This window comes from Pipistrellus hanaki (genome assembly GCF_964339955.1).
Source record: "Pipistrellus hanaki genome assembly, chromosome: 19".
NCBI lineage: Eukaryota > Metazoa > Chordata > Mammalia > Chiroptera > Vespertilionidae > Pipistrellus > Pipistrellus hanaki.
In genome coordinates this window covers 7,926,239-7,953,052 of record NC_140521.1, presented here as the reverse complement: position 1 = coordinate 7,953,052, position 26,814 = coordinate 7,926,239, and the positions used below count along the sequence as shown (strand labels likewise).

The 26,814-nt window shown below is 65.8% G+C and overlaps 1 protein-coding gene across 1 annotated transcript; it reads right to left on the bottom strand.

Moving 5' to 3' along the window:
• Positions 1 to 1,120: 1,120 nt before the first annotated feature.
• SETD1B (SET domain containing 1B, histone lysine methyltransferase) lies at positions 1,121 to 25,981 on the bottom strand. Its single transcript, XM_084868470.1, is given in 18 exon segments — positions 1,121 to 3,538; positions 5,591 to 5,652; positions 5,655 to 5,694; positions 5,696 to 5,728; positions 6,031 to 6,150; positions 7,684 to 7,815; positions 9,591 to 9,939; positions 10,739 to 12,095; positions 13,462 to 13,935; positions 14,498 to 14,600; positions 14,673 to 15,043; positions 15,138 to 15,399; positions 15,938 to 16,744; positions 20,562 to 21,839; positions 22,587 to 22,699; positions 24,592 to 24,862; positions 25,506 to 25,604; positions 25,797 to 25,981. Coding segments are annotated over 18 exon segments (6,216 nt in total). The 5' UTR covers positions 25,968 to 25,981; the 3' UTR covers positions 1,121 to 3,364.
• Positions 25,982 to 26,814: the final 833 nt, after the last annotated feature.

Sequence of the window (26,814 nt, the reverse complement as noted above, 5' to 3'; positions counted from 1 at the left end):
GACCCACCGCCCCTGGCAGCCTTCTCCTGCCTGGCGGCTTTCTGATCTCTAAAGAGGAGCCCAAACTCCTGGGCACGGAGAGGGGACGGTGAGCATTCTTGCTCTGCGACCATGGGACACACACGGCGTCTGGCTCTGAGAGGTAGAACAGGGAGGAGGGGTCTGAGCCCCCTTCCCTCAGTGCAGCTCCAGTCCCGCACAGCCTCGCTAGTTCATGCTCAAGTGTGAATGACTACTTGCAAAAGAATGACGCAGTTGGGAGAGGAGCTACTTACTAGTCCTAAAGCTGTTGGAAGGACATTTTTCTTCAAAATCAGACACTCAACCCATTGAGCCACACTGGCTGGGTTCTAAAGTAAATTTTTAAAAAATGGGTGGTGGGCGAGTGGCCAGGGAGAGATCAATGGGGAGGGAGGGGGGAGACATATGTAATACTTTCAACAATGATTTAAATAAATAAAAAAATCTCGTGGGTCCCCCCGTCACCTCACCACTGGACCGGGCAGAGTTGAGACCTATCTGGAATACCACAAACACCGCCTGTATTTCACTCTTCTCCACCTGCTAATCCATCCCCTCCCTCCTCGCATGTAGACAAGAGCACTGCTGTCTCCTTAAATGTCCAACGTTTTTGAGTTCTAGTCATGGCAGCAGGATATTGAATCCACCTTCCTAAATTGCAGACTATTAGCAGTATTAGATCCCCAAGGTTTTAAGAAAGGTTCTGGACGGAAAACTATAAAAAGCTGTGCCTTGCCGGGCTAGTGTAGCTCAGTGGTTGAGTGTTGACCTATGAACCAGGCCACAGTTCGATTCCTGGTTGAGGCACATGCCTGGGTTTTGGGCTCGATCCCCAGCGTGGGGTGTGCCAGAGGCAGCCGATCCATGATTCTCTCTCATCATTGATGTTTCTCTCTCTCTCTCCCTCTCTGAAATCAATTAAAAAAAAAAAAAATATATATATATATATATATATATATATATATATATTAAAAAGCTGTGACTCAGTTTAAGATCTCCTTCTGCCCTTGGCACAGCCAGCCCGCCCTCCACGGGGGCAGGGTGTGCCCCCAAAAGAAAGCAGAGAAAGGAGGGAGAGGAGAGCAAGAGAGACGGCGTATCTGTAAGAAAAGTCAGTATATTTATGGTTTGCTTTATAAAAGTTACTATAATACAATGGTACATAGTATTGAATTCACAAAAATATGAACAAATATTTACAGCAAGACACACCCACAACGGAAACACTCCTCTTCAAAACAAGATCCATACGGAGAGAGCCTAGAAGCACAAACACCCCTAAAAGGCGAGGGTTCTTTTCTTTGCGGGAAGGGGGGGAGGAGGGGAGGGGAGGGGAGCAGGTTAGGGAGGGGCGGGGGAGGGGCGGGATCAGAAACCCCCAACACTTCCAAAGCAAAGATTTGTTCAATGAGAAGGAAGGCGTTGAAAGAAAAACCGGCCGATCCATTTCTGGACATGACAAACTAATCCGGGCTGGGGTTCCTGGGGACATCTCGGGCGGGGTGGGGGGGAGGCCAGGTCTCCCCACATCCCCTCCACTTCCTCTATTGGGGGGCGGGGGGGGGGGGAGAACAAAGACAGCCCCTTGGGGGCTGCACACGGAACTGAAATCAGCCGTCTCTACAAGCTACACGTTTCCTCGTGTGAAAAATAAATATTTCCTCGGTCGCACAATTAGGCAGAAAACCGCAAACGGGAGAGAAGGTGGCCGCTGTGCCCAGGGTCCCCCTCTGCGTCTCAGCGCCGCCGGCCTCGGCGGGCACAGTCTCAAACAGAGAGGGCTCGGGGTGAAGGAATCGGAAGAAAGAAAAAAACACAACAAAATCACCAACGACAAAAAAAAAAAAAAGAGAGAGAGAGAGAGAAGAGAAAAATAACAATTCTTTGTACAGAATTTACATGATAACAAGCTTGACACAAGCCGAGATACCAGAGGCCCCTGCGGGCGGTGGCGGCCTCCAGGGCGGGCGGGCGGCCAGTCCTGGTCACGTCCCGTCAGTTATGCACACGCCTGTCCTGTTCTGCGTCCGGGGGGCGGGACCTGGGTGATTTTTTTGTTTTTTGTGTTTTTTTTTGTGTTTTTTTTTTTTTTTTGGAAGTACAAAGAAATGAGCCAAAAAAAAAAAAAAGTCTTCCCACGTGTTTCTACAAGAAACAATGTTCCCGAGAAAAAGTCCTTTCCGGCAGCCTAGCTATTTACACAGAAGTGGGGTCTGAGCTTCGCACACCTCCTTCCCCTTTCGCTGGATTCTACACGCGCACGAGAACCAAGCCCGTGGACTCGAACCCTGCAGAGGGCGGTGGGGAGGGGGGGGAGGGCGGGAGCGGGGGAAGGAGGGGCTAAGAAAAAGAAAAAAAGAAAAAGGAAAGAAAACCTTGTCAGGTCTAGATCTGAATTCTGAAATCTTTTCCGAGATCTTCCTTTTCTCTGGGAGAAAGCGTCTCACTCTGGAAATAAATATGCGCTTGATGTCTTAGGGAGAGTGCGGGCTGGGAGCGGGCAGGGGACGCTTATAAACGAAAAAGTCCACGTGCGTCTCGGTCAGACGGCCGGTCAGACGCCCGCAGCGGCCAGCCGGGCCCCGCCTGCCCCGGGCGGCCCTCCTCGGGCCCGTGACGCCGGGCCCTCCTGCTGGGCCCCTCGCTGCTGGCATTCGAAGGAGAAAGTAAACACTGAACCCAGACTTGGGGTGGCAGAGAGCCTGGGGGGGGGATTCCTGCCTGGGACGTGGCCCCCCTGGCCGCGGGGGGAAGGACAGACGGGGTGGTGTCTGTAGGTTCTTCTCCCGGAGTCCGTGGGTGGAGGGCGGGCCTTCCATAGTGTTCTGAGGTCAGAGCCGCCGGCAGCCCCTCCTGTGTGTGAGCAGCACCCGGCGGCGCCACGACTGCTGGACGGTCAGCGCCCCGGCCCACAGCGGCCTCTGCAGCCCCTGCCGGGGTCCCCGCTCCCCGAGTCTGCCTTCACATTTCAACGGTTAAAATGTCTTTTCGTGTGACAAGAAAGAAAATAAAGGGAAGACAAAAAAAAACAAAACAACAACGTAGCAGCATTCACGGAAAGAGGCTGATGACAAACCACAAGGGGAAAGAGGCAGGAGAGAGAGAGAGACGGAGCCGGGGAGAGCGACGCAGACAGAGGTGTTCACGTGGCGTCGGACGCGCGTCCTCGAGGGACACACGGGCTGGCGGGCGGGCGGGCGGACGGACGGACGGACGGACGGAGAAGCCCTTTCCCGCCGAGGGCCGGAGCCGGGCCTGGGGTAGTGTTGGGGCGCCAGGCCCTGCCGTGGCCGCTGGGTAGAGGACAGCACCTGAAATGGGGCGGGGGCCGGCCCGGGCCGGGCTAGTTGAGGGTCCCCCGGCAGTTCTCGGAGTTGCAGAGGCAGGGGATCTTGACGTCCTCGATGGGGAACTTGTAGTCGTAGGTGATCTCCTCGTTGACGTTGATGTGCTGCTTGGAGTAGATGACGATCTTCTTCTGCGACTCCACCGTGATCACCTTGGCGTAGCAGTTGGGCTGCGGGCCGGCGGGGGGCGGGGGGGGCCGGTGAGCAGAGGACCCGGGCAGCCCTCTACCCCCAGGGCCCCCGTGGAGCCCCGTGCCTGCCCCACGCCCGCCCCATGCCCCCACGCCCCCGCCACCTGCCCTGGCCTCAGCTCCCCCAGCCTGGCCTCCGTTACTATAATAGACAATGACAGTGGCGACAATCATCAGTTATCTCCCCGGGGCTTCCGCTTCTATGTGCAACGCAGGGGACTCCCCGTTTGTGTCTGTAGCCCCGGCCTCACGGCTGTGCTCCAGAGAAGGGGTCGGCAAACTCCGGCCCCCAGCTGCCCCCATTTCAGCAAATAAAGTTTTGTCGGCACACAGCCACACCCATCCTTTACATATTGCATAAGTTCCTTTTGTTACAGTGGCAGTGAAGCCGTTGCTAAGAGATGGTCTGAGCCACCAAGCCAAAAATATTTACGGCCCGGCGGGCCTGGCGCAGTGGTTGAGTGTCAGCCTATGAGCCAGGAGGTCAGGGTTCGATTCCCAGTCGGGCACATGCCCGGTTGCGGGCTCCATCCCCAGTGGGGGGCGTGCAGGAGGCAGCTGATCAATGATTCTCATCGTTGATGTTTCAATCGCTCCCTCTCCCTTCCTCTCTGAGATCAATAAAATATATTGTATATATAATTACCAATGACAGCAAAAGTTTGCTGGCCCCTGCTCCAGACCCAGAAACCCTAAGAGTGCCCGGTGTCTGCCTGTGGCAGCTCCAGCAGACACCTCTGGGGAGCACTGCACCATGCACACAGGTCCCCCAAGCCTCCACCTCCTACCCCCCGCCCCCGCCCAGCAAGGCCAGATCTGCCCACACCTGGCTGGGGTCTGTCTCCGATAGCCCGCCTCTTCCTGTTAGCTGCTCCCCACCCGGGCCAGAGGCTGCGGCCAGGGCCCGTCACCCCACCCCACCCCACCCCACCCGACTGCCGCTGCCTCTGCTGAGGAAGTCTGCCCTGAGCCACAGCCAGGACCTCTCCCCACAGGGCAGCACACACGCCACCTGTGACCCCACACCTCCCAGCGGCCTGCCTCAGCTGAGAGACCCTGTCAGCTCTGCCTGCCAGGCCGTGACCGCCCCCCCAACCTGCCAGCCTCAGCTCTCACCCTGCTCAACCCCACAGCCCCCCGCTGCCCCCAAACAGGCGTTCCCCCCCTGCCCCGGCACCACCTGTCCTGAGCGATCCCCTCCCTCCCTCAGCCCTCACAGGAGAGTCCCCGGGAAAGTCCCCACTGGTCACCACCCTGAGGGCAGCAGGCCGAGAGGCCGCTGGTCAGCACACTCGGCAGGCCTGCACGCAGGACACACTCCCGGGAGGACCTGCCCCTTCCCGTTCACAGAGCAGGACGTGGAGGCGCGGAGACACCCTGTGCGCAGCTTATGGTCACGGGCTAAGCAGTGACATCAAGACCTGAAACCGGAGTGAGGGGTGTTCTGCTCCAAGCCCCCTGTGCTTTTTATTTATTTATCTGCTTATTTTTATTTAATTTCAGAGCGGAAGGGGGAGGGAGGGAGGGAGGGAGAGAATCATCGATCGGCTGCCTCCTGCACACCCCTTACTGGGGATCGAGCCCACAACTAGGCCATGTGCCCAGACTGGGAATCGAACAGCGACCTCCTGGTTCAGAGGTCGACGCTCAGCCACTGGCCCACACCAGCCAGGCGGCCCGGGCCTGTTTTCAGAGTGAGAAACTCCTCTCCAGGACACCTGCCCGCCCCAGACCTGCGAGGCCCACCGGGGGGTCACCAGCCACAGGTGAGGCGTCTCAGTCCAAACTCTTAAGAGCAGAGTTAAAACTCAGCTCCTCAGTCACTCACTCCAACCACACACAGGTCGGCGCTCGGCCCTGCACAGGGCGGGCCCGTGTCCGCGGACAGCACGGACCCAGCGCTTTGCCCGCACCGCCCGGACCGGGCCTCACCGCGCCCTGTGCCCACTGCGCGGATGGGGAGACTGAGGCCCAGAGGAGAAGGGCTCCCTGCTGGCGGCCCCCCCGGCCCCGCCCCGCACCGGCACTCACGTTGCAGCTGTGGTTGATGAAGCGCGCGAAGTTGCCGCACTTGGTGGCGTCGATGATGGTGCGTGGTCCACCCGGAACATGTAGCTGCTCCCGATGCCCTCGTCCCTCATAGCGCTTCTCCCGCATGTCGGCGATCACCTGGCAGGAGAGCCTCTTAGGGCTGGGCGCCCGGCCCCCCACGCCCGGCCCCCCACGCCCGGCCCCCCCACGCCCGGCCCCCCCACGCCCGGCCCCCCCACGCCCGGCCCCCCCACGCCCGGCCCCCCACGCCCGGCCCCCCCACGCCCGGCCCCCCCACGCCCGGCCCCCCCCACGCCCGGCCCCCCCACGCCCGGCCCCCCCACGCCCGGCCCCCCCCACGCCCGGCCCCCCCACGCCCGGCCCCCCCACGCCCGGCCCCCCCACGCCCGGCCGCAGGGCAGCGCCCGCCGCCCGCCTACCTGGCGGATGTTCTGGCCCACGTACTCGATGACCATCTCGTCGGCCGCGATGGGCTCCATGGCGAACAGGCCCCAGTCGTGGATGTGGCTCTTGCAGAACTTGAGCTTTTTCTTCCGGAACTGAGGGCGGGAGGGGGGGAGGGGGGGTGAGAGGGCGGGGAGGGGAGGGAGGGAGGGGTGAGAGGGCGGGAGGGGTGAGAGGGCGGGAGGGGTGGGGGAGGGAGGGGTGAGAGGGGGGGAGGGGGGAGGGAGGGAGGGGTGAGAGGGCGGGAGGGGGGTGGGGAGGGAGGGGTGAGAGGGCGGGAGGGGGGAGGGAGGGAGGGGTGAGAGGGAGGGAGGGGTGAGAGGGCGGGAGGGGTGGGGAAGGGAGGGGTGAGAGGGCGGGAGGGGTGGGGGAGGGAGGGGTGAGAGGGGGGGAGGGGTGGGGGAGGGAGGGGTGAGAGGGCGGGAAGGGTGGGGGAGGGAGGGGTGAGAGGGTGGGAGGGGGGTGGGAGGGAGGGGTGAGAGGGCGGGAGGGGGTGGGGGAGGGAGGGGTGAGAGGGCGGGAGGGGGGAGGGAGGGAGGGGTGAGAGGGCGGGAGGGGGGAGGGAGGGAGGGGTGAGAGGGAGGGAGGGGTGAGAGGGCGGGAGGGGTGGGGGAGGGAGGGGTGAGAGGGCGGGAGGGGTGGGGGAGGGAGGGGTGAGAGGGCGGGAGGGGGGTGGGGAGGGAGGGGTGAGAGGGTGGGAGGGGGGAGGGAGGGAGGGGTGAGAGGGAGGGAGGGGTGAGAGGGCGGGAGGGGTGGGGGAGGGAGGGGTGAGAGGGCGGGAGGGGTGGGGGGAGGGAGGGGTGAGAGGGCGGGAGGGGGGAGGGATGGAGGGGTGAGAGGGCGGGAGGGGTGGGGAAGGGAGGGGTGAGAGGGGGGGAGGGGGGAGGGAGGGAGGGGTGAGAGGGCGGGAGGGGGGTGGGGAGGGAGGGGTGAGAGGGCGGGAGGGGGGAGGGAGGGAGGGGTGAGAGGGAGGGAGGGGTGAGAGGGAGGGAGGGGGGAGGGAGGGAGGGTGAGAGGGCGGGAGGGGTGGGGGAGGGAGGGGTGAGAGGGGGGGAGGGGGGAGGAAGGGAGGGGTGAGAGGGGGGAGGGGGGTGGGGAGGGAGGGGTGAGAGGGCGGGAGGGGGAGGGAGGGAGGGGTGAGAGGGCGGGAGGGGTGGGGGAGGGAGGGGTGAGAGGGGGGGAGGGGGGAGGAAGGGAGGGGTGAGAGGGGGGAGGGGGGTGGGGAGGGAGGGGTGAGAGGGCGGGAGGGGGGTGGGGAGGGAGGGGTGAGAGGGCGGGAGAGGGGTGGGGAGGGAGGGGTGAGAGGGCGGGAGGGGTGGGGGAGGGAGGGGTGAGAGGGGGGAGGGGGGTGGGGAGGGAGGGGTGAGAGGGCGGGAGGGGTGAGAGGGAGGGAGGGGGGTGGGGAGGGAGGGGTGAGAGGGCGGGAGGGGTGGGGAGGGAGGGCGTGAGAGGGGGGGAGGGGGGGTGGGAGGGAGGGAGGGGTGAGAGGGCGGGAGGGGTGAGAGGGAGGGAGGGGTGAGAGGGAGGGAGGGGGGAGGGAGGGAGGGGTGAGAGGGCGGGAGGGGTGGGGGAGGGAGGGGTGAGAGTCCCGGTCTGGGCCCTGCCGCCTGCCGACGGCCCGGCCTCACCTTGAGCTGGTTGAACTTGAGCAGGTCGCTGTCGCAGCTGCCGGTGAAGGAGGACAGCAGGCGCCGCTGCTCGGACCGGCGCTCGGAGCCGGCCCGGGTGGAGGCGTGCGGCTGCGCCGGGATGCTCATGCCCTGCGAGGGGCGGAGGTCAGAGGTCAGAGGTCAGGAAAGGGGCGAGGCGCCCGTGTCCCCGTCACCGCCCTGATGAGCTCACCCTAACTCTGGGTCCCTGCCACCCCACTTCCTCGCCCCAGCCTCCGTGCCTCCCCTTCCTGACAAACAGCGCCCTCCACCCCTCCGTCCTTCCCGGCTCAGCGGGGGCCTGGGACACCCCGCTTCTCTGCTGCAAGATGGCGGTGTGTTTCCTCCAAGCCCCGTGGCTCCCACCACGGCCCCTCACAGCTGCCCCGAAACTCGAAACCACAGCTCCTGCGGTCACACCCTCAAACCCCGTCCTCCCGGCCGCCCTCACCCTCCGGCCAGCTCCTAGCACCCGAAGCCGCACCCTCCCACACACTGCGCTGGCCGGCGGTCAGCACTCCACAGGCCCTGGTGATGCCCGAAGTGCAGGTGCCACCCCCTCCCTCCTCAGCGCTGGGCGTCCAGCTCCCAGGCCAGGCCCACCCGTTCCCTTGTCTCTCCCGCCCAATCCACTCCACTTCCAACATCCTAACATTCCTGCCGTTCCCTCACTGGTGTCCATGTTTCCCCCACAGCCGCCCGAGCCCGACCCCCGCACGTCCGACATCGGTGTGAGCGGTGTGAGCGAGAGATCACAGGCTGAGCCGGCCCCGCCCGCCCTCTCCAACCCTCCTGTGGCTCCTCCCGTACAGAATGCAAATCCTCTACAGAATGCAAATCCTCGTCCTCCCGCAGCCTCTCCGGTGACACCTGGCCTGGCCTTTCCTTCCCGCCCAGGCCCTGCCTGCCGCAGCCAGTCCTCCCCTCACGGGACCCTCTCTGCTCAGCTCCTTACGGAGGCTTTCCTCTGCTTCTCGGCGGCCCCTCCCCGTTACCCACGGGGCTGTTTCTCCACTTCATTCAGGTCTGGCTCAAGTGTCACCTTCTCTGGCCCCGTCTCGCCAACCCCCAGCCTCCTCTCCTGTGGCCTCCGCCTGGCACCCATTTGTTCACTGATTTCCTACCCCCCTCAGGACGTAAGGGCCGCGAGGAAAAGAATGTCGTTTTGTTCGCTGTCCTGCAGCCCAGGACGGCGCCTGGAACACAGCGAGAGCTCCGCAGGGATTTGCTTCATTGAAAAAAGGCACGGCCCGGCCGGGGTGGCTGCTCAGTGGCTGAGCATCGGCCTATGAACCAGGAGGTCACGGTTCGATTCCTGGTCAGGGCACAGGCCCAGATTGCAGACTCCATCCCCAGTGTGGGGTGTGCAGGAGGCAGCCCATCGATGATTCTCTCTCATCACTGATGTTTCTAACTCTCTCTCCCTCTCCCTTCCTCTCTGAAATCAATGAAAGTATAAAAAAATAAAAAAGTAAAATTAGACCTAACTGCTCTGGCTCAGTGGATAGAGCGTCGGCCTGAGGACTCAAGGGTCTCGGGTTCGATTCCAGACAAGGGCATGTACATTAATTGCATGTAGGGGGTGTGCAAGAGGCAGCTGATCCATATTTCTAGCTCTCTATCCCTCTCCCTTCCTCTCTTTAAAAAAAATCAATATATATTTTTTAAAAAGTAAAATTTTAAAAAATTAGAAAGGAATGAGTGAGCCTTCTGGAAACGCAACTGAGCTCTGCCCACACCCCTGACTGAAGCTCTCAGAGGCTCTCCCTGCCCGCCCTCCCCTCACCACTCACACTCTCCATGTGCCACACCCGCCACCACCCTCCCCCTGCCCGCACCCCGGCCAGGCCCCCGGCCCGCCGCCCAGGCCCGAAGGCTCGGTGTACCTGGGTGTCCGTGGGGGGCTCGTCCGTGCTGGCGCGGGTGCTGTTGAGGTATCTCATCTTGTCCTTCTTGTCGATGGTGTAGAAGCCCTCACTGCGGGCGCAGCCTGTGGCGTGCTCCGGGATGTCATCCTCCCGCTTCTTTTTCTTGGCTGAAGAGAGGCTGGTGGGTGGGTGTGGGTCAAGGGCCACGTGGACACGGATGGCAAACCCCTCCTGCGACGCGCCCACCGGTCCCGCCGTGCCACCCTCAGACCAGCCTCCAGGAGGATACGGACCCCGCCTCATGCCCACCACTCCGCCACCCGGCCCGCCACGGCGGCCAGAGCTCCCAGCTGCCAGGGGTACCCAGCTGCACAGCTGTGGGCGTGTCTTATAATTACCCACTCTCTGCCTCAGTTTCCTCATCTGTAAACTGGGTTCCTAACGGTGCCTCTCTAGATAGCTACTGAGATTTAGGGGCCTAGCAGAGTTCCTGACACGAAGAAAATGCTCAGCAAGTCCGTTTAGAGCAGTGGTTCCCCACCGGTAATACAGCTCCTCCTGCTGTGGTGACGCCAACCATAAAATTGTTTTTGTTGCTACTTCATAACTGTAACATTTCTGCTACTGTTATAAATCGTAATTAAATATCTGTGTTTTCAGATGGTCGCCCAAGACCACTGGCTCTACAGCACCGGTTCTTAACCCTGACCCACAGGCTGAGCACCGCTGCTGTGGAGCCTAAGACCCTCGGAAAACACGTAACAGTAGTAAAATCATAGTAACAAAAATAACTTTATGGCTGGGGTCACCATGAGGAGCTGTATTCCAGGGCCGCGGCATCAGGAAGGAGGAGGACCGCTGGTTTAGGACGGGGGAGGCGAGTTCCAGCCTCAAACACCCTGTTCACCAGCGGCTCTCAGGGGAGCCTGCGGTGAAGAGCCACGTTCTGGAGCCAGATTTCAGCTCTGCCACTTTGGGGCTGTGTGACCCTGGGCAGGCTGCTGAGCCTTTCTGAGCCGCGGCTCCTACACAGACATGATGGGACCTCCCTGGGCTGCTGCCTCCGTTACGTGGAACGGCCACTCCGCTCCCCTCGGTCAGCTGTGAGCCCTGCCGTCTGGGGTGAGCCCGGCTGGCCTGGGGGCGTTTATAGCGTCAGTGCCGACCCCGCGTGGGGACAGACGCTGCCTCTCGGGGCCGGTGGCCGTGCTCCCTCCGCCCTCTCGGGCCGGGGCCGGGCCCGGGCCGCGGGCAGGATATAGGGGTGGTACACCCAGAGCGTGTCGTTGAGCCAGTCCATGCCGTTGTCCTGCTGCAGCAGCCGCTCGTAGGTGACGCACAGGAAGCGGATGTCCTCCTCGTCGATGCCGCCGTTCCAGATGTCGTACAGGATGGTCATCTCCTCGAACTCGGAGCGCGGCCGGAACAGGGGCGGCGGCGGGGAGCGCCCGGGCGAGGCGGGCGCCGCGGGGTCCTCGTGGCGCTTCCGGGGCGGCCGGCGCCAGGGGCCGCGCGCCTTGGCCAGCTCCAGCAGCTCCTCGGCCGCGTCGTCGCGCCCGCGGGCGCCCGGGGGGAGGCCCTCCGACAGCCACTGGTTCTCCAGCTCCTTGAAGGGCAGCTTGGCGGGCTCGGCGGGGGGCGGGGGCGGGGGCGGCGGCGGCTGGGGGGGCAGGGGCGGCGGGGGGGCCGGGAGCCCCGTGTTCCGGAAGTCCAGGGTCACGGCCCGGGGGTCGTGGGCGCTGGGGAAGACCGGGGTCTGCGGCTGGCCCGGCAGGAGCAGGAGGTCCCTGCCCAGGGCGGCGGCCCCCGGCGGCCGGACCAAGGCCCCGTCCAGGGAGAGCAGGGCTGGGGGGGACCGGCGGGGCCGGCCCGGCTTCCTCTTGATGGGGGGCGGGCAGGAGGCCAGGGGGGTGGGGAGCAGGGGCGGCAGCTGGGGAGGGGCCCGCGCTTGGGGCCGCAGGACGGGCACGGGCACGGGCAAAGCCAGGGGCAGGGGCAGGGGCAGGGGCAGGGGCAGCGGCAGGCCGGTCTCCAGGAGCACCTGGGACGGCAGGGGGCCGGGCCGCTCGTCCCGGCGGCCGGGGGGCAGGGGGCAGAGGGGCAGGAGCAGGGGCCCGCCGGGCTCGGGGAAGGTGGGCGTGAAGCTGAAGTCCCGGCCGGGCGTCCGGGGGAGCCCGCCGCTGCCCAGGCCGGGGGACTGGGCCGGGTAGGAGAAGGGGCTGCCGGGCACCGGCGGGGAGCTCAGGGACAGGGTGCTGCTGCCCCCCGACAGCGGGGGCTCCCCGCCGGGCGTGGCTGGCACCGTCTCCATGCTCTGCGACTTGGCCAGGCCGCAGATGCCCGGCGTCCGCGGGGGCTGGTCTTCGGGTGGCGGCTCCAGGGGGGCGGGCGGGGCCGGGGGCTCTGGGGTCTCGGGCTCGGGCGGAGGGCTGGGGGGCCGGGGCGGTCGAGGGGGTGGCAACGGCGGCTGCGGAGGCACGGAGAGCAGCAGAGGGGGCTCGGGCTTTGCTTCCGCGTCCTCCCCTGCAGAGACGGGTGGAGACCAGGCCACGTTAGTCGGTTCAAACACCTCTGGGTGCCCTACTTCTGCCCCACTGCGCACTTGATACCTGCCCCACGCACAGCTCCGCGTCCCCGAGACTCTCCTGAGCGTAAAGACGGAGGCCCCCGCCCCCGTCCCCCCCCGCCGCCGAAACCAGCTTGGCTCGGTGGATAGAGCGTCGGTCTGCGGACTGAGAGGTCCCGGGTTCGATTCTGGGCAAGGGCATGTGCCTTGGTTGCGGGCACATCCCCAGTGGGGAGTGTGCAGGAGGCAGCTGATGGATGGTTCTCTCTCATTAATGTTTCTGACTCTCTGCCCCTCTCTCTCCCTCTCTGTAAAAAATCAATATATATATATATATATATATATATATATATGATTATTAAAAAAATAAAAAAAGACGGCACCCAAGCTGAGCCCCTGAGGACTCTCAGCCTCCAGCCCGGGGTCGGGGACACAGCAGGTGCCGGTGTTAAACGTAAACCGGAGGCGGAGGCACGGCCGGCAGCCTCTGCCTGTCTCTAGAACAGCGCTGTGGACAGGGACTGCGCTGTGAACCAGGAGAGGGGGCTCTGTGAGCCAATCGGAGCCCCGTGTCTCCGGGGCAGGGCCTGTCGGGGCCTCTGCGCGTTCCTCCACGTGTTTGCCGCGTTCTCTATCGCACCAGCCGTTCCCTTGCACCTCGGCCTGGAACCAAAGCCCTCCGGGGCAGATCTCTCTGTCTGTCTGTTAACGCCTCTACAACAGCACCGGGGACGCAGCCACGTCTCACTAAAACGCCTGTGAGGACCAAGGCCTGCGGCTCTGCAGCTGAAGAACAGAACTAAGCGCATGTAACAGGCTTCTTCCCTGAGGGCTTCAAGTCAGAGTGCGAACTAACAGCTGGCTGCCTCGCTGAGTCTAAGTCCATTAAAACTAAGGACCACAGACCCAGCACCCTGCTCCCCACCGCCCTCCAGGGCTCTCACAGCACCGTGTCCAGTGGCCCCCAGCCGGCTCAGGGCCGAGCAGACACGTCCATGGCGGCGGGGAGTTCTAGTGGAACGCACTGCCCGCCCGACACGCTCCGCGCAGCTCCAGCAAGCCCGTGTCCCCGCCTGTCTCCCGGCCCCGCGCCCCAGAGCCTCCCCACCTGCCTGGCCCTCCTTTGGGGGAGCAGGGCCTAACCTGTGGCACCTTCCACACCCCCATCCTCTCCTCCCACCCCCCCGCACGGCGGGGGCATCGGCCACCCACCCCATTTTGCAGATGGGGAAACTGAGGCCTGGGAAAGTTCCCTGATGTACCCAGCGGAGCCTGGGCTCCTCCTGCCCCCGCCCCACAGTCCCCCGGGGCCGGGGCAGTTACCTCGGGGGGGCTCCGGGGGCGGGGGGAGGCGGGCCTCCGTGTCTGTCGCAGGAGGCTCCGGGGACGGGGGCCTGGCCGCTTCCTGGCTCGGACCCGGCTCCCTGGGGGGTTCTCTCGCGCCCGCGGGCGGGGGCAGCTCCTCCATCGCGGGGGTCCGCTCCCCGGGGCCCTCGTCCTCGATGTCCACTTCCTCCTCCGTCACGGGCTCGACCACCGGGGCCCGCGCGTCCGCGTCCTCCTCGAAGCTCTCGTCGGGGACGGCGGGGGCCATGCTCTCGTCCGTGGTGGCCTCCTCCTCCTCCTCTTCCTCCTCCTCCTCCTCCTCCTCCTCCTCCTCCCCGGCCGCCGGCTCTTCTTCATCCTCCGAGGAGGACGATGACGAGGACTCGGAACTGGACTCGAACTCCGAAGACGAGGAGCTGCTGCTGGAGGAGCCGAGCCCCGCCCTGCGGGTGGCCACGCTCGCCGTCTCCTCTGGGGGGGACACGGGGGGAGCGGTCACTCCGCCGCGCAGGGGGACACGGGGGGGACACGGAGGGGACACGAAGGGACACGGAGGGAGCGTGGGGGGACATGGAGGGGGCGGTCACTCCCGCTGTGCGGGGGGACACAGAGGGACATGGAGGGAGCGGTCACTCCGCCGCGCGGGGGGACACGGGGGGACACGGAGGGAGCGGTCACTCTGCCGCACGGGGGGACACGGGGGGGACACGGAAGGACACGGAGGGAGCGGTCACTCCGCCGCACGGGGGGACACGGGGGGGACACGGAGGGACACGGAGGGAGCGGTCACTCCGCCGCACGGGGGGACCCGGGGGGGACACAGAGGGGGCGGTCACTCCCGCTGTGTGGGGGGACACAGAGGAACACGGGGGGAGCGGTCACTCCGCCGCACGGGGGGACACGGGGGGACACGGAGGGGGCGGTCACTCCCGCCCTGTCCGGACATCTCACAGGAGCAGGACCGCAGGGTGCGTGGGGCGTGTGCCCAGACGGGCTGTGACCGGGCCAGGCTCTGCCGCAGAGGCCCGCTCACCTGCGTCCGAGCCGCCTTCCTCCCTGCGGCTCGCCTCCGACCCGGCCAGGTCCTCCTCGCCGTCGCTCTTGGAGCCTTCCCGGCCGTCGCTGTCCTCGTCGTCCTGGGGGACGGAGGGGGTGAGCACAGCGCCCCTCGCCCGCCCGGCGCCCCGGCCGCCCGCCCCGAATGGCACCTTGTCCGACGTGGAGGAGGAGGAGGAGGAGGAGGAGGAGGAGGAGGAGGAGGAGGAGATCTGGCTCCCGGGGGCTTCTTCCTCTTTCTCTTCTTCCTCCTCCTCCTCCTCTTCTTCCTCCTCCTCCTCCGTGCTGTCCGGCTCCTCCTTGTCCGAGGCCGAGGAGGAGGGTGAGGTGGACGAGGACCCCGAGGAGGAGGAGGCCGACGAGGACGAGGACACGGACAGTGACTCCTTCTCGTCCTCCTCGCCGCCGCTGTCCAGCTCCAGGGGCCGGGCCGGCCGCCGCCGCACGCCCACGCCCTTGGCGTCCCGCTTGGCCAGCTCGCTGGGGGCGTCCGCCATGTCCCGGTCCCGCTCGCGCTCCGACTCTGCGGGGAGGGGGGTGTCGGCGGGAGGAGGAGGGGAGGAGCCGCCCCCGGGACGGAGGGAGACGGACACACACACACACACACACACACACACCTTCGTCCTCCTCGTCCACCGAGGCCGAGGGCCGCAGCCGCTTCTGGTCCCCGGCCGTGGCCGTGTCCGGGGGCTCCTTCCGCTTGACCTTGAAGGAGGGCAGGCGGATGGCCCCGCGCAGCCCGATGCCCAGGCCCAGGCCCTCGTAGCCCAGGCCCTCGCCCTTGCCCCACGACTCCAGCAGGCACGAGGTGATGCGGTCCTTGGGCTTCGGCCGGTCCTCGTCCTTGTGCTCGCCCGACTTCACCGGGGTCAGCGAGGCCTGCGGGCGGGAGGGGACGTCCCCGCGGTGAGGGGGCCGCCCGCCGGCGACTCCCTGGGCGCCCCCGCCCCCTCCCAGGGCAATCAGCTGCTCCCGGGACGCCCCGGAGGTGGCAATTCTCCAAAAACATCACTTCAGCCGAGACCGGTTTGGCTCAGTGGGTAGAGCGTTGGCTTGGGGACTGAAGGGTCCCGGGTTCAATTCCGGTCAAGGGGCATGTACCTTGGTTGCGGGCATATCACCAGTAGGGGGTGTGCAAGAGGCAGCTGATCGATGTCTCTCTCTCATCGATGTTTCCAACTCTCTATCTCTCTCCTTTCCTCTCTGTACAAAACCAATAAAATATATTTTTAAAAAAAAAAAAGTGGGAAATGTTATTAAAAAAACATCACTTCACACCCGGCACGCGTGCGGGCCTTTCCTGGGGTGGGGCAGTGTCCCCGGGGGTGTCTCGGGAGGAGAGGGTGCTGGCCGGGCCCCCCCGCTCCGGCCCCAGCCCCCCCCCCCGCTCAGCCCCGGGCCCCCCGCTGCCGCCCACCTTGGCCATCCGCTCCTTCTTGTCCCACCACTCGTCGAAGGCCCGGAAGGCCACCACCTCCACCATCTTGCGGTTGAGGTCGCGCTTCATGATGGCCTTCAGCTCCTTGAGCACCACCAGCAGCACGCCGTCCACCGTGGCCTTGTGCGGGTCCTCCTGGCGCGGCAGGTAGCCCGGCGGCGGCACGGACGGGTCGAACTTGGGCAGCGGCGGCCAGGGCTGGCCGCGGCCGGGGCCCGCGCCGCCCAGGGCGAAGGGGCCGCGGTAGGGCGGCAGGTTCACGAACTGCAGCCCGGCCGCGGCGGCGGCCATGAAGGGCGGGTAGGGGCAGGCGCCGTGGCCGGTCATCAGCCGGCTCAGCATCTGCGTCTGCATCTGGAAGGACATGGGCATGCCGCCCCACTGGCCGCCCAGCACGTGGCTCATGTCCACCTGCATCACCGGGAACAGCCCCGGCGGGAAGGGCGGCAGGGGCGGCAGGATGGGCGGGGGCGGCACGCCGGGCGGCGCCGGCAGCGGGGGCGGGGGCACGGCCACGGCCGGGTGGGCCGGGGGCGGCGGCGGCGGCGGCAGGGGGGGGGGCATGGGGAAGCCGGGCTGCGGCGGAGGGGGCGGCGGGGGCGGGGGCAGCGGCGGGAAGCCGGGGGGCGGGGGCAGCGGCAGGTTCGGGGCCAGCACGGAGGGGCCTGCCACGGCCGCCGACCCCGGGGCCACCACCATGGGCTTGGGGCAGTCGGCGCTGGTGATCGGGGCCGAGGGCATCTCGTCGTCGGAGATCTCCATGTCCTCGCCCGAGGACTGCTGGCCCTGCGGAGAGAAGGGAGACGGCGTGAGCGAGCGTGAGCCTGGGGGGCCAGGCCAGGCCAACCCCAGAATGCTCTCTCAGCACCGGCGAGTTGGAGGAGAGGCCTCCAGCCACGTGGCCTCAGCAACGCACATCACCTCTCTGAGCCTCAGTGTCCCCATCTGCATAATGGGCGTCCCAGTCCCTGCCTCCGGGGTTATCATGAGGACCCCGTCATTTCACAAACACCCCCTCAGCACTGTCCTCGGTGCTGGCCACGCAGCGCTGAACAGGACAGACAAGGCCCCCGGAGCTGGGCCCCCAGAGGGGGGAGGCAGAAGGGAGTCGGGAGAAAGAGGTGAGATACGCCGTGTGTCCCGGAGAAAAAGGAAGCCGGGAAGGGGGTGCGGGGAGAGGAGGAGGACAGATTCTGCTTCCGTTTGAGAGCTTCTGTTTCAATTTGTATTCAGAGAGGATAACGCTAATAACCAGCGCCTCCGCGGCTCTCCCTGTGGGCCTGGCGCTTCTCTCAGCACTGCACCTACATCAACTCAGAGCGCCCTACGGGCCGGGCCTGCCAGCTCCTCCTCTGCGGAGCGAGAAGCGGGCACAGAGAGCTCCCGTCCTTGCCCAAGGCCACACAGCCAGCAGGAGGCGGAGCGGGATTTGAACCAGAAGGGGCTCCCGGTCAGCCTGCGGTCCTCCCTGTGGCAGAGAAGCCGGAGGAGAAGGAGGGGTGGGGTTTGACAGGACTAAGGCTACATAAACAGGAGGTATGACTTTGTTTCCCTTAATTACCCTTTTCATCGAGTCTCATGATGGATGATGGGCCCCTCTGTATGGGCCTTTCTTCTCTCACTTTATTTTTAGGATTGCGTTTATCGGGGCGACAATGGACAGTAAGACTGTGCGGGTTTCAGGCGTACCGCTCTATAACACATCCTCTGTGTGCTCTGCTGTGTTTTCACCGCCCACGTCAAGACCCCTTTCCCTCTGCTAATCACCACACTGTTGTCTGTGTCTGAGCTTTGTTTTTGTTTTGTTTTTTTTGCTTAATCCCTTTACCTTTATCACCCAGCCTCCCAACTCCCTGCCCCTCTGGCGGCCAGTCTGTTCTCTGTGTCTATGAGTCTGTTTCTGATTTGTTAGTTCATTTTGCTCATTTGATTCCACATGTGAGTGTATCACATGGTGTTGTCTTCCCCTCACTGGCTGTGCCACTTCCCATGATGCTCTCCAGGCCCACCCACGCTGCTGCAAACGGTGAGATTGGTGAGATTGCCTTCTCTTAACCGCACCGCAGCTCTCCGCCCCCTCGGCGCCTGCGGGCCACGTGGCCGCCGTCAGTAACGCTGCGGTGAGCACACGCGCCCCCTTCCTTATCCGCGCTGTGACCTCGGGATGCCGGCTCCCCTCCCCCCCTCCTGACAGGCGAGGAAACATGGCGAGAGCGCCGAAAGCCACTGGCCCGAGAGGCAGAGCCGGGCACCGGCAGGCCGGGGCTCCGGCCAGGATGCCGCCTGGGGCGGGGGCTGCTGTGGAGCCCAGGGATCTGGTGGCCACCCCGGGAGAACAGGGGAGTCGAGGGCAAGGGCCAGTTTGCACTGGGGTGCAGGGGGGAGGCGTGGGGCTGCACGGTGGGGGTGGAGCAAGAAGGCAAGCAGGGGTGGGGAGGAAAGGGCCGGGCCACCCCCAGGCTCTCGAGTCGGGACAAGAGGCGAGAAGCTGCCCTGGGCGAACCTGGTGGAGGCGGACGGGGGGTGTGCAGGCGGTAAGGTCAGCCTAGAGGCGAGGAAGGCCTCACAGGAAAACAGGGGGTGGGGTGGGGTGTGGAGAGAAACAGCAAATCTATGGCAGCAGCAGCAAAAAGCTCTGGCTTTTGCTAGGTCCTCTCTATTCTCCTTCTCTCTCTCCCTTCCTCCCTCCCTCCCTCCCTCCCTCCCTCCCTCCCTCCCAGGGTCCCCACGCGAATGCTGAGAGAGCGAGAGCGAGCGGCGGGCAGACCCAGCCTGGTGCTCCGGACAGCGCCCAGAGGATCAGCCCTGGACAGCGCCCAGCAAGCGGCGCCGCCAGCAGAGGGTTAACCCAGCCAGCCAATCACGGGAGCCGGGATCTGCGCTTGGCCTCGGCCCCTCCCTTCCTCCCTCCCTCCCTCCCTCCCTCCGCCCGGACTTGCCTGGGGTGAGAACCAGAGCCTGGGGTGAGAACCAGAACCGGAGGAAACAGCCCCAGCGCCCAGCACCAGCCCAGGCGGTGCCTGGAGCTCCCCCTGGGGCGCCTCCCTCAGGCCCAGTGTGAGGCAGGTGCTCGCCCCTTCCCATTTCCCTGGCCCCGAAACTGAGACTCAGAGAGGGAAAGTGCGTGCCAGAGCCGGGGCTCAAGGCCTGGCGCCTGCAGTTTTACCCACCAGTCTGTGAAGAAAGGGGATCTCCCTCCTTTATTCCCCCTCCTCCTCCCCCCCTCAAAGCGGGCCTCCCTGCGCAGCCCCGGGGGGCAACTCCTTGGTCAGTACCCAGGAGCAGAGATGCTGCTCTCCCAGCGGCCAGCAGGGGGCGCGCGAGGCCAGCCTGGAGGTCCTCAGTGCTCCCAGGCCTCCCAGGGCTAATAAGGTCCCGAGGCATCCAGGGCCCTGGCGCTCTGGGCCTCAGCCTCCGCCGCTTCCCTTCAGTGACTCGGGGGGGGGGGGGAAAGCCCACCCTCCGACTGCTCTGTGCCTCTCTGCCCGCTGGTCAATGGAGGGAAGAGGGAGGGCCGCCGGGCTGGCAACCCCCACCTCTGCACACCTGTCAACTCCCCAGGCTCTGGCTCTGCGGCACCTGAAACCACTTCCCCAGAACTGCCCGGAGGGCCCCTGGAGCCCCAGCACCTGTGGTCCCTCCTGGGCAGGCCGTGTTCCTCTCTGTTCCTCCCCGAGGCAGCCAGACCGGCCTAATCACAGGGCCTTTGGCGGGGACCCTCCTCCCGCCACCCACGGGGGCACTGTGCTCTGTCTATGCCCCTGGCCGCTCTTGCCCATCCGGCCCACAGGTTCCGGCCCACAGGTTCCGCACAGGTCTCCCGGAGGAGCAGAGTGGTCAAGGAAGATGACCTAGTACCCGCCTCCTCCCCTCCTTCCCCCCTCCCCCCCACCAACCCTGAAGCTGGGGGTTCGGGCAATGAGACCCCAGGAGAGGATCTAAGGGTGAGGACAACCTCCTGGCTCTGGGCTGCAGCCTCCCCCTGGGCTAACCCTTAACTCCTTCACCACTGAGCCAGGGGAAGTGGGAGAAGGCACGTTTCAGTGCCCTCCCTGCCTGCCCGCCATGGTTCCCCCTCCTTCCGGAGGCTCCAGGGCTCCCACCTTCTCCCCAACCTTCCCGAGGAGCCTCGGGACCACCCTGACCATCCATCCCTCAGCCGCCCCACAGAGCAGGGCGCCGCACCATCACCACAGCCCGCACCATCACCACAGCCCGCACCATCACCACAGCCCGCACGCTCCGGGACCCGGGGGCCTCCCCCCACAGACGGAGCCAGAAGAGATCCCTGGGAAGCCCTGGCTTCCCACTCCCAGGAGGGCGGCAGAACTAGGTCACGCTTCCTTCTCGCCTCGGCTACTCGGGAACCTAAGAGCCAGACCAGCGGCTCAATCACAGCCTCGTGCTTCCTGCATCCCTTTTTTTTTTTATCCCTTTTTCATTCTCTGCCGCTGACCTGCTCTTCTGGCCGCCCTAGCCCTGCTGCTTCTATGTCTTAGCTAGATGTCCAAGGAGATGCTGTTTCAGACGGGGAAGGAGGGAGACACACCAGACAGACAAAGCCCATCCCAGAGGAGAGACGGACGGACAAAGCGGGCGGTACCTCATCCATCTTCTCCGAGGTCGGGGTCCTGTCTCCAGCCAGGTCCAAGGTCGCCTCGGTCGCCTGGCCCAGGAGGCCGGAGGGGTCCGGGGGGCCCGGCTCGGGCGGGGGGCGGGGGCCCAGCCCCAGGTCCAGCTCGTCGTCCTCGTCCGAGTCCGGCAGGGGCGTGGGGCTGATGTCCTCCAGGCCGGTGCTGGAGGGGCGCGAGGAGGGCGGCGTGGGGCCGCGGAAGCCCGGCTGGCAGTTGGCGCCGAAGGGCGCCAGCGGGGAGAGCTGGGAGGAGGAGGAGGAGATGGGGCTGCCCTCCATCTGCAGCTCCGGGTCCGAGTCCTGCTCCGGGAGGAAGGGCAGCTTGGTGCGCTGCTCCTTCAGCAGCATCTCGATGCGCGAGTCCAGGCTGTCGTGCGGCTTCTCCAGCCCCGCGGGTGACGGCGCCTCCAGCGTGGGGGTGCCCGGGCTGTGGCAGGGCTCGGGGCTCCAGCCGAAGGCCGGCCGGCCACCCAGCTCCAAGCTGTTGGCCTCGGGGGGCGGGGGGCCGGGCGGCGTGCCCGGCTTCTCCTTGGTCCGGGGCTCCGTGGGCGGCAGGGGCGGGGGCGCAGGGGCCCTCCGGAACTCCCCACTGTCCCGGGCCCCGAAGGCGGCGGCGGTGGCCGTGGTGGGGGCGGCCGTGGTGGTGGTGGGGGCGGCGGGCTCCTCGGGGGGCGGGGGGAACGGGGGCACCGGAGTCTGGTAGGGGGAGAAAGCGGACTTGAACGTGACCCCGGGAGCGGGGGTCGCCTGGGCGGGGGGCGGCGGAGTGTGGGCGAACGTGGCCGAGTCCTGTGGCTGGGCCTTGAAGGGAGGGCCGCCGCCGGCCCCGCCGCCCACGGCCCCGAACGGGAGGTCCGCGGAGCCCCGGAAGCCGGCCGCGGCCCCGGCCCCCGCGGGGGCGGCGGGCGAGTTGTGGACGTAGTGGTGCTCGTGGCGGCGGTTGTAGGCGTCCGTGAACTTGCTCTCGTGGCGCCGGGGCTTGAAGGGCACAGCGGGGTCCTGGCCGAAGAGGTACGAGGGCGTGGGCTGGCGGCTGGAGTAGCTGGAGTCCTGCGAGAACGGGGTGCCCAGGCGCGGCGTGAGCGGGGTGCCCTGCCCGTAGGAGTTGGGGGTGTCCAGGCGGCAGCTGGAGTAGGCGGTGTCCTGGGAGAAAGGCGTCCCGCCGCTGTTCGGGGTGACAGAGGAGGAGCCGGAGCCACAGCCCGTGGAGAGGCCACCATCCTTGAGGCGCTTCAGGGCATCAGACAACTAGAGAGAGAGGGAGAGAGAGGGAGAGGGAGAGAGGGGGGTGAGGTCACTGGGGGGGTCTGTCCCCCTCTCACTCTGGCTGCCAGGAGTTCAGAGCCAAACTGGTCGCCTCGGGACGGCAACATGTGAAGTTGGGGGCGCGGGAGGTTGAAGAGGAGCATCTGGCTGGTCCCACCCTTTCTCTATCTACTCTCAGGGCAGCCAGTTATCCTCGGGGACCCTGCAGGGTCTTTCCTGTCCCTCAGGCGGAGAGAAGAGAAGATCCAGGACCTCCTTCCCGCCTCCTTCCCGGCAGGGGGAGCAGCAAGGACTACGGGCGTGGGGCTGAGAGGGGCCTCCCAGCCTCTGGCTGAAATTATAGGACCTGGCAAAGGAGCCGAAGGAACCCAGCTGGCCGGCGAGGGACCGGGCTCTTGGTTCGGGAAAAGCCGCTCCGCAGGGAGGGTGGCGGCAGAGGCTGGGGACAGGCTGGGACGGCTCTCAGGTGTGGGTGGGCCGTGGAGCATCCTGGGAGGCGGGAATTGGAGGGGGGGTGTCAGTCTTGCTCTGGAAAGAGGGACCTGAACTCTGCTTTCTGGGTGCACGGGGCACAGGGTGCAGCACCTTCGAGGAGAGCGGGCTCCAGGTGGGCTCTGGGGCCGTGGGAACCCCAGGCTGTGCGTGGCCAGGCTCGGTTCCCTCCTCGGCCCCGGGGGCCACACGAGGGAGCTGGTGATGGGGAGAGGGGCGCTGATGTGATAAACCCACCTGCAGGGCCTCGTTCACGATGGGAGAGACCGCATCCAGCTCGCCCACCGGCAGGGTCTGGGGTGTGTACCGGCCCGTGACCAGCAGCTCATAAAACCGCATCCGGGTTTCCCCTGTGGAGGGACAAGGGAGGCGGGCTTCAGCCAGTTCCCCGACGGGGCGGCCCCCACAGGCTGGCTTCTTTGTGGGTCCCCGTGCCCGAGACCCCAAGCCTGGGGAAGCTGTGTGAGTCTATCCCAGTTCCCACCTCTCTGCACCCTCCCCAGGAGCCCCATCTGCGCCGCGAGGCTGCTACGCTGTATGATTTTTCTCACCTGAGACTCAGAAGTTAATGCCCGGTGGGGCTGGGGTTCCCCCAAATACAGAAATGCCACCCCAACACAAAGCCTCTTCCTGCACCTGGACCCCCCGAGAAAAGAGCCAGGTCCCCCCAGTCCTGCCCTTTCCCTGTGCCAGGAGCAGCCAGGGCCTGGCGGCGTGTGGGGAGGAGAGGGGGCAGTTTGTGGGTAACTGATGGGGGCCAGGTGACCAGCAGTTTACAATAAATACCGGGTTCCTGTGAACACCACAGGCCTCTCCCTCCGCACAGACCCCCAGCTCGGGGGACCAGCCCCATCCGGTGACCTTCTGCCCCTCAGCAGAGAGGCCTCCATAGACAGGGGCCCCAGATCGCTGGTATTTATAGAGCCCCGTGGGGCAGCTGCTTACATATGCAAAGGAGCCGCATTCCTTGAGCTTCACTTTACACTTTACTGCTCTCTTTCTTGAAATACAAACTTAGCTGGCAGCTCTGAGGGCCCCCACCTTTTTTTTTTTCTCTTCTTTGCAGAAATGACATTTTGGTGAGAGCCGGCAGCTCCTTCGAATGGGGAGGGGGCTCCCCACTGGGTTCTCAGGCCTGCAGCCACCCGAGGGGATGTAAGTTTGAAAGGGTCTGTACTCCCCTCACAGAGACTGACAAACTGGACCTGGGGGTGTGGGGGGCCGTGGCTCAGAGAGGAACCTGGAGACTCAGGACGAGGTGCAGCTCAGCAGAGTTCAGGGGACAACAGAACCCACCCAGGACCAGCAAGGCCTCAGAGACTCGGTCCATGTGCAATCACCATTAAAAGCAAAAATAAAGGTCCAGCGCTTTCTGTCTTGGGTTTTGTGTGCTCTGGAAGCCGCCCACCTCAGCCCAGCCAGAGACCTGGAGGGGCTCTGGACCCAGTGAGAGTATCTGCCCGGTCCCGGGGCCAGCCTGTCCTCAGAATGCCCCCCACCGACCTCAGCCCCTTGCTCACCCCTCCGAGCCGGCTTCTTACCCACAGGGTGGGAGGTGTGGCCTCCCCAGCTGGCCGCTCCCAGCAGCCAGCAGGGAGTGAGCACAGTGCTGGGGAGGTGCTGCTGTCTCTTTAAGAGAGAGGAGGGACCACACAGTGTCAACCCTAGAGCACCCAGAGCAGCCCGCCCCACGCTATCTGGAACATTATCAATGAAACCACACTCGGGGCCCAGATTGGTTCCCACTTCCAGGGGGAGGGGGCGGCATGGGGGGAGGGCACCCCGGATCCCGGGAGGACTCCCCTTTTAGCTGAGGGACACACTCCTTATGCATTTTTAAAGACATCCTGGTCTGCCCTCCCTCACCCCCCCTCCCACAAATAAACAAACCCAGACTCCTCCCCTCGCAGAGGGCAGCGCTGGGGACTCACTGCCGAAGCCCAGGCCACCTGGGCTCCGGAGGGGCCGCCCTGGGTGTCCGCGGTGGGGGATGGTCCCCGGAGGCACAGTGGCCAAGGACCCGCACATTTGGTAAATTACAGCTTGTCTCCTAGCAACTGACAACACATTTAGCTCCACGTGATTCTATCCTCAGAAAGGGGGGGGGGGCAAAAAAAATTTTTAAGATGGTACAGAGGCATTCAAGGGAGAGTGAGGGGTCCCCAACACTGCAGGAGGGGCTCTGGGGGCGGGGAGGGGCCGCACTGACAGGTCTTGAGCTCCTGAGCCCGCCCCCGCTCACCTTTGGTGTCCAGCTCCACGTGGATGATGTTGCCCATGACCGAGGTGCTGTGCAAGTGCTGCACGGCCTCCTTGGCGCCCCGGACCGTGGCGAAGACCACCTTGGCGATGCCCAGGTGCTTCTTGGTCTTGGGGTTGTACAGGATCTCCACCTCCTCCACCTCCCCATACTTCTTGCACATGTCCCGCAGGAAGTTTTCGCGGATGTTGTCGTTCAGCTTGGCAAATGTCACCTGCTTCGGAGGCACGGGGCCCACGTAGAACTCATCGATCTGGCAGCAGAGGAGGAGGAGGAGGAGGAGGAGGGAGTTTGGAGGGCATTGGAATTGAAGGGGAAACACACAACCTTCCCTACTGGCCTGCCCTTTGAAAACAATGAAAGGTAGAAGAGTAAAAAAATAAAAAATAAATTTGGGGGGGAAAAAACGCACGCGGGCGGGCCCGGGAAGCAGAGGATTAAATCGTTTGGAACGTGGAAGTCCTCCGGGTTCGAAAGGGGAAAAAGAAACAGTTTCTCTTTCTGGCCCCCTGACCCTCCCTCCATTCGGGCCTCGTCTCCCGGCTGCCGGGTCCGGAGCGACCCCTGGGGCTGGGAAGCGGTCCCCTGGAGCCCCGAGGCCGGGCAGGGGGGCGGGTCCCGGCCGAACCCCGGCGGGCGGGAGCCCCCAGCGGGGCGGGCGGGACACGGCATGGGCACCCCGATCACGGTCTCCCCGCGGGGTCCCCCCGCTCACAGGGGCTCCGGGGGGCGCCCCCCTCTCTCAGTCATCCCCCCCTCCCCTCCCCGCCAAAACTTCCCCGTCTGGGGCGGCGGGAACTCGGTCGGAACCCATCCGGCAGGGCCCGCCAGGACTGGCGTTATTTTCGAACTCGGGGAGGGGAGGAGGGGCCGCGGGGCAGGGGGAGGGGTCCCACCTTGAATTTGGGCACCGACAGCTCCAGCTCCTTGTTTTTGGTCCAGATCCCGACCACCCGGGGGTCCTCGACGATGTCCACCGGGCGGTTGCTGGACATCTATGGGGAGCAGAGGGGGCGGGGGTTGGTCCCGCTCCCCGGGGTCAGACCCCCCCCTTCTCCGGGCCACTTGTCAAACTCCAGGCTGGGGGCCGGGCTGACAGTTGGCCGGGGGGCCGGGGGGTCGGGCCGGGGGTCCCCCCTCCCGGGGGCGGGGAGGGAGGGCGGCGGGAGGCGCGCCGGGACGCTCACCGCCAGGCTGAAGTGCTGCCCATCGTAGCGGTACAGCTTGTGGTGTCCCTTCTTCAGAGCCGGGTCAATCATCAACTTGTAACTTCTCCAGTGGTGGTTCCTCCTCTCGCCCGAAGGGCCGGGCTGCGGCGGGGGCTGCTGGTGGTGGTGGTGGGGGTGACTGTTCTCCATGCCGTTAACCCAACCTGGAGGCGAGCAAGTTGTTGTCGTCCCCGCCGCGGCGGCGGCTCACACACTCGCCCGGGAGCCGAAGGTCCGGCCCCCACCCCCTCCCACCTTACCAGCGCGCCCCGAAAGGCGCTGTCTCGCCGGCTCCCCCCCCCCCCCAAAAAAAATATAAGAATAGAGCGAGAGACTCTAAGCCTTCCGGGAGAATTAGAAGCCCGCCCGCTCGGCCACCGTCTCCGGGAGACAGCCAGGGGCTCCCGGGGGCCCCCGGTGCAGGCTGGCGGGGCCCCGGGCGCCGGGAGGACGCGGGCTCCGGCCCATGGAGCCGCCCGGCCGCCCGGCGTGGCGCGCACTCGCTCGCTCGCTCGCTCGGCCCGGCTCGGGCGCGGGGCTCGCGGAGGCCTGGCTCCGCCCGCCGCCCGCCCGCCCGCCCGGCCGGGGCCCGGGCCCGAGGCTGGGGGCTCGGGCCTCTCCCTCCCCGGGCCGCGCTTACATCCCCGCCGGGCGCCGGCCTCCCTGCGCCGCCAGCCAGTACATGGTGTCCCCCGCGGGCGCCGAGGCCGGGGCTGCGGGGCGGGGGGCCGGGCGCGGGGGAAGCCGCCGCCGCTGCTGCCGCCGCCGCCGGGCCCGGAGCTGCTGCCGCCGCCGCCGCCGCTGCCGCTGCCGCTGCTGCTGCTGCTGCCCCGGAGGCGGCTGGCGGCGGAGGCTCGGCTCCCAGGAGCCGCACATCCCACAATACACCGCTAAGGAGCCCGACCCGAGCGCTCACCCTCCTCCTCTTCCTCCTCCTCCTCTTCCTCCTCCCCTCGCCGGCCTCGCCGCTTCCCCAGGCTCTCCCCGCGGCGGCGGC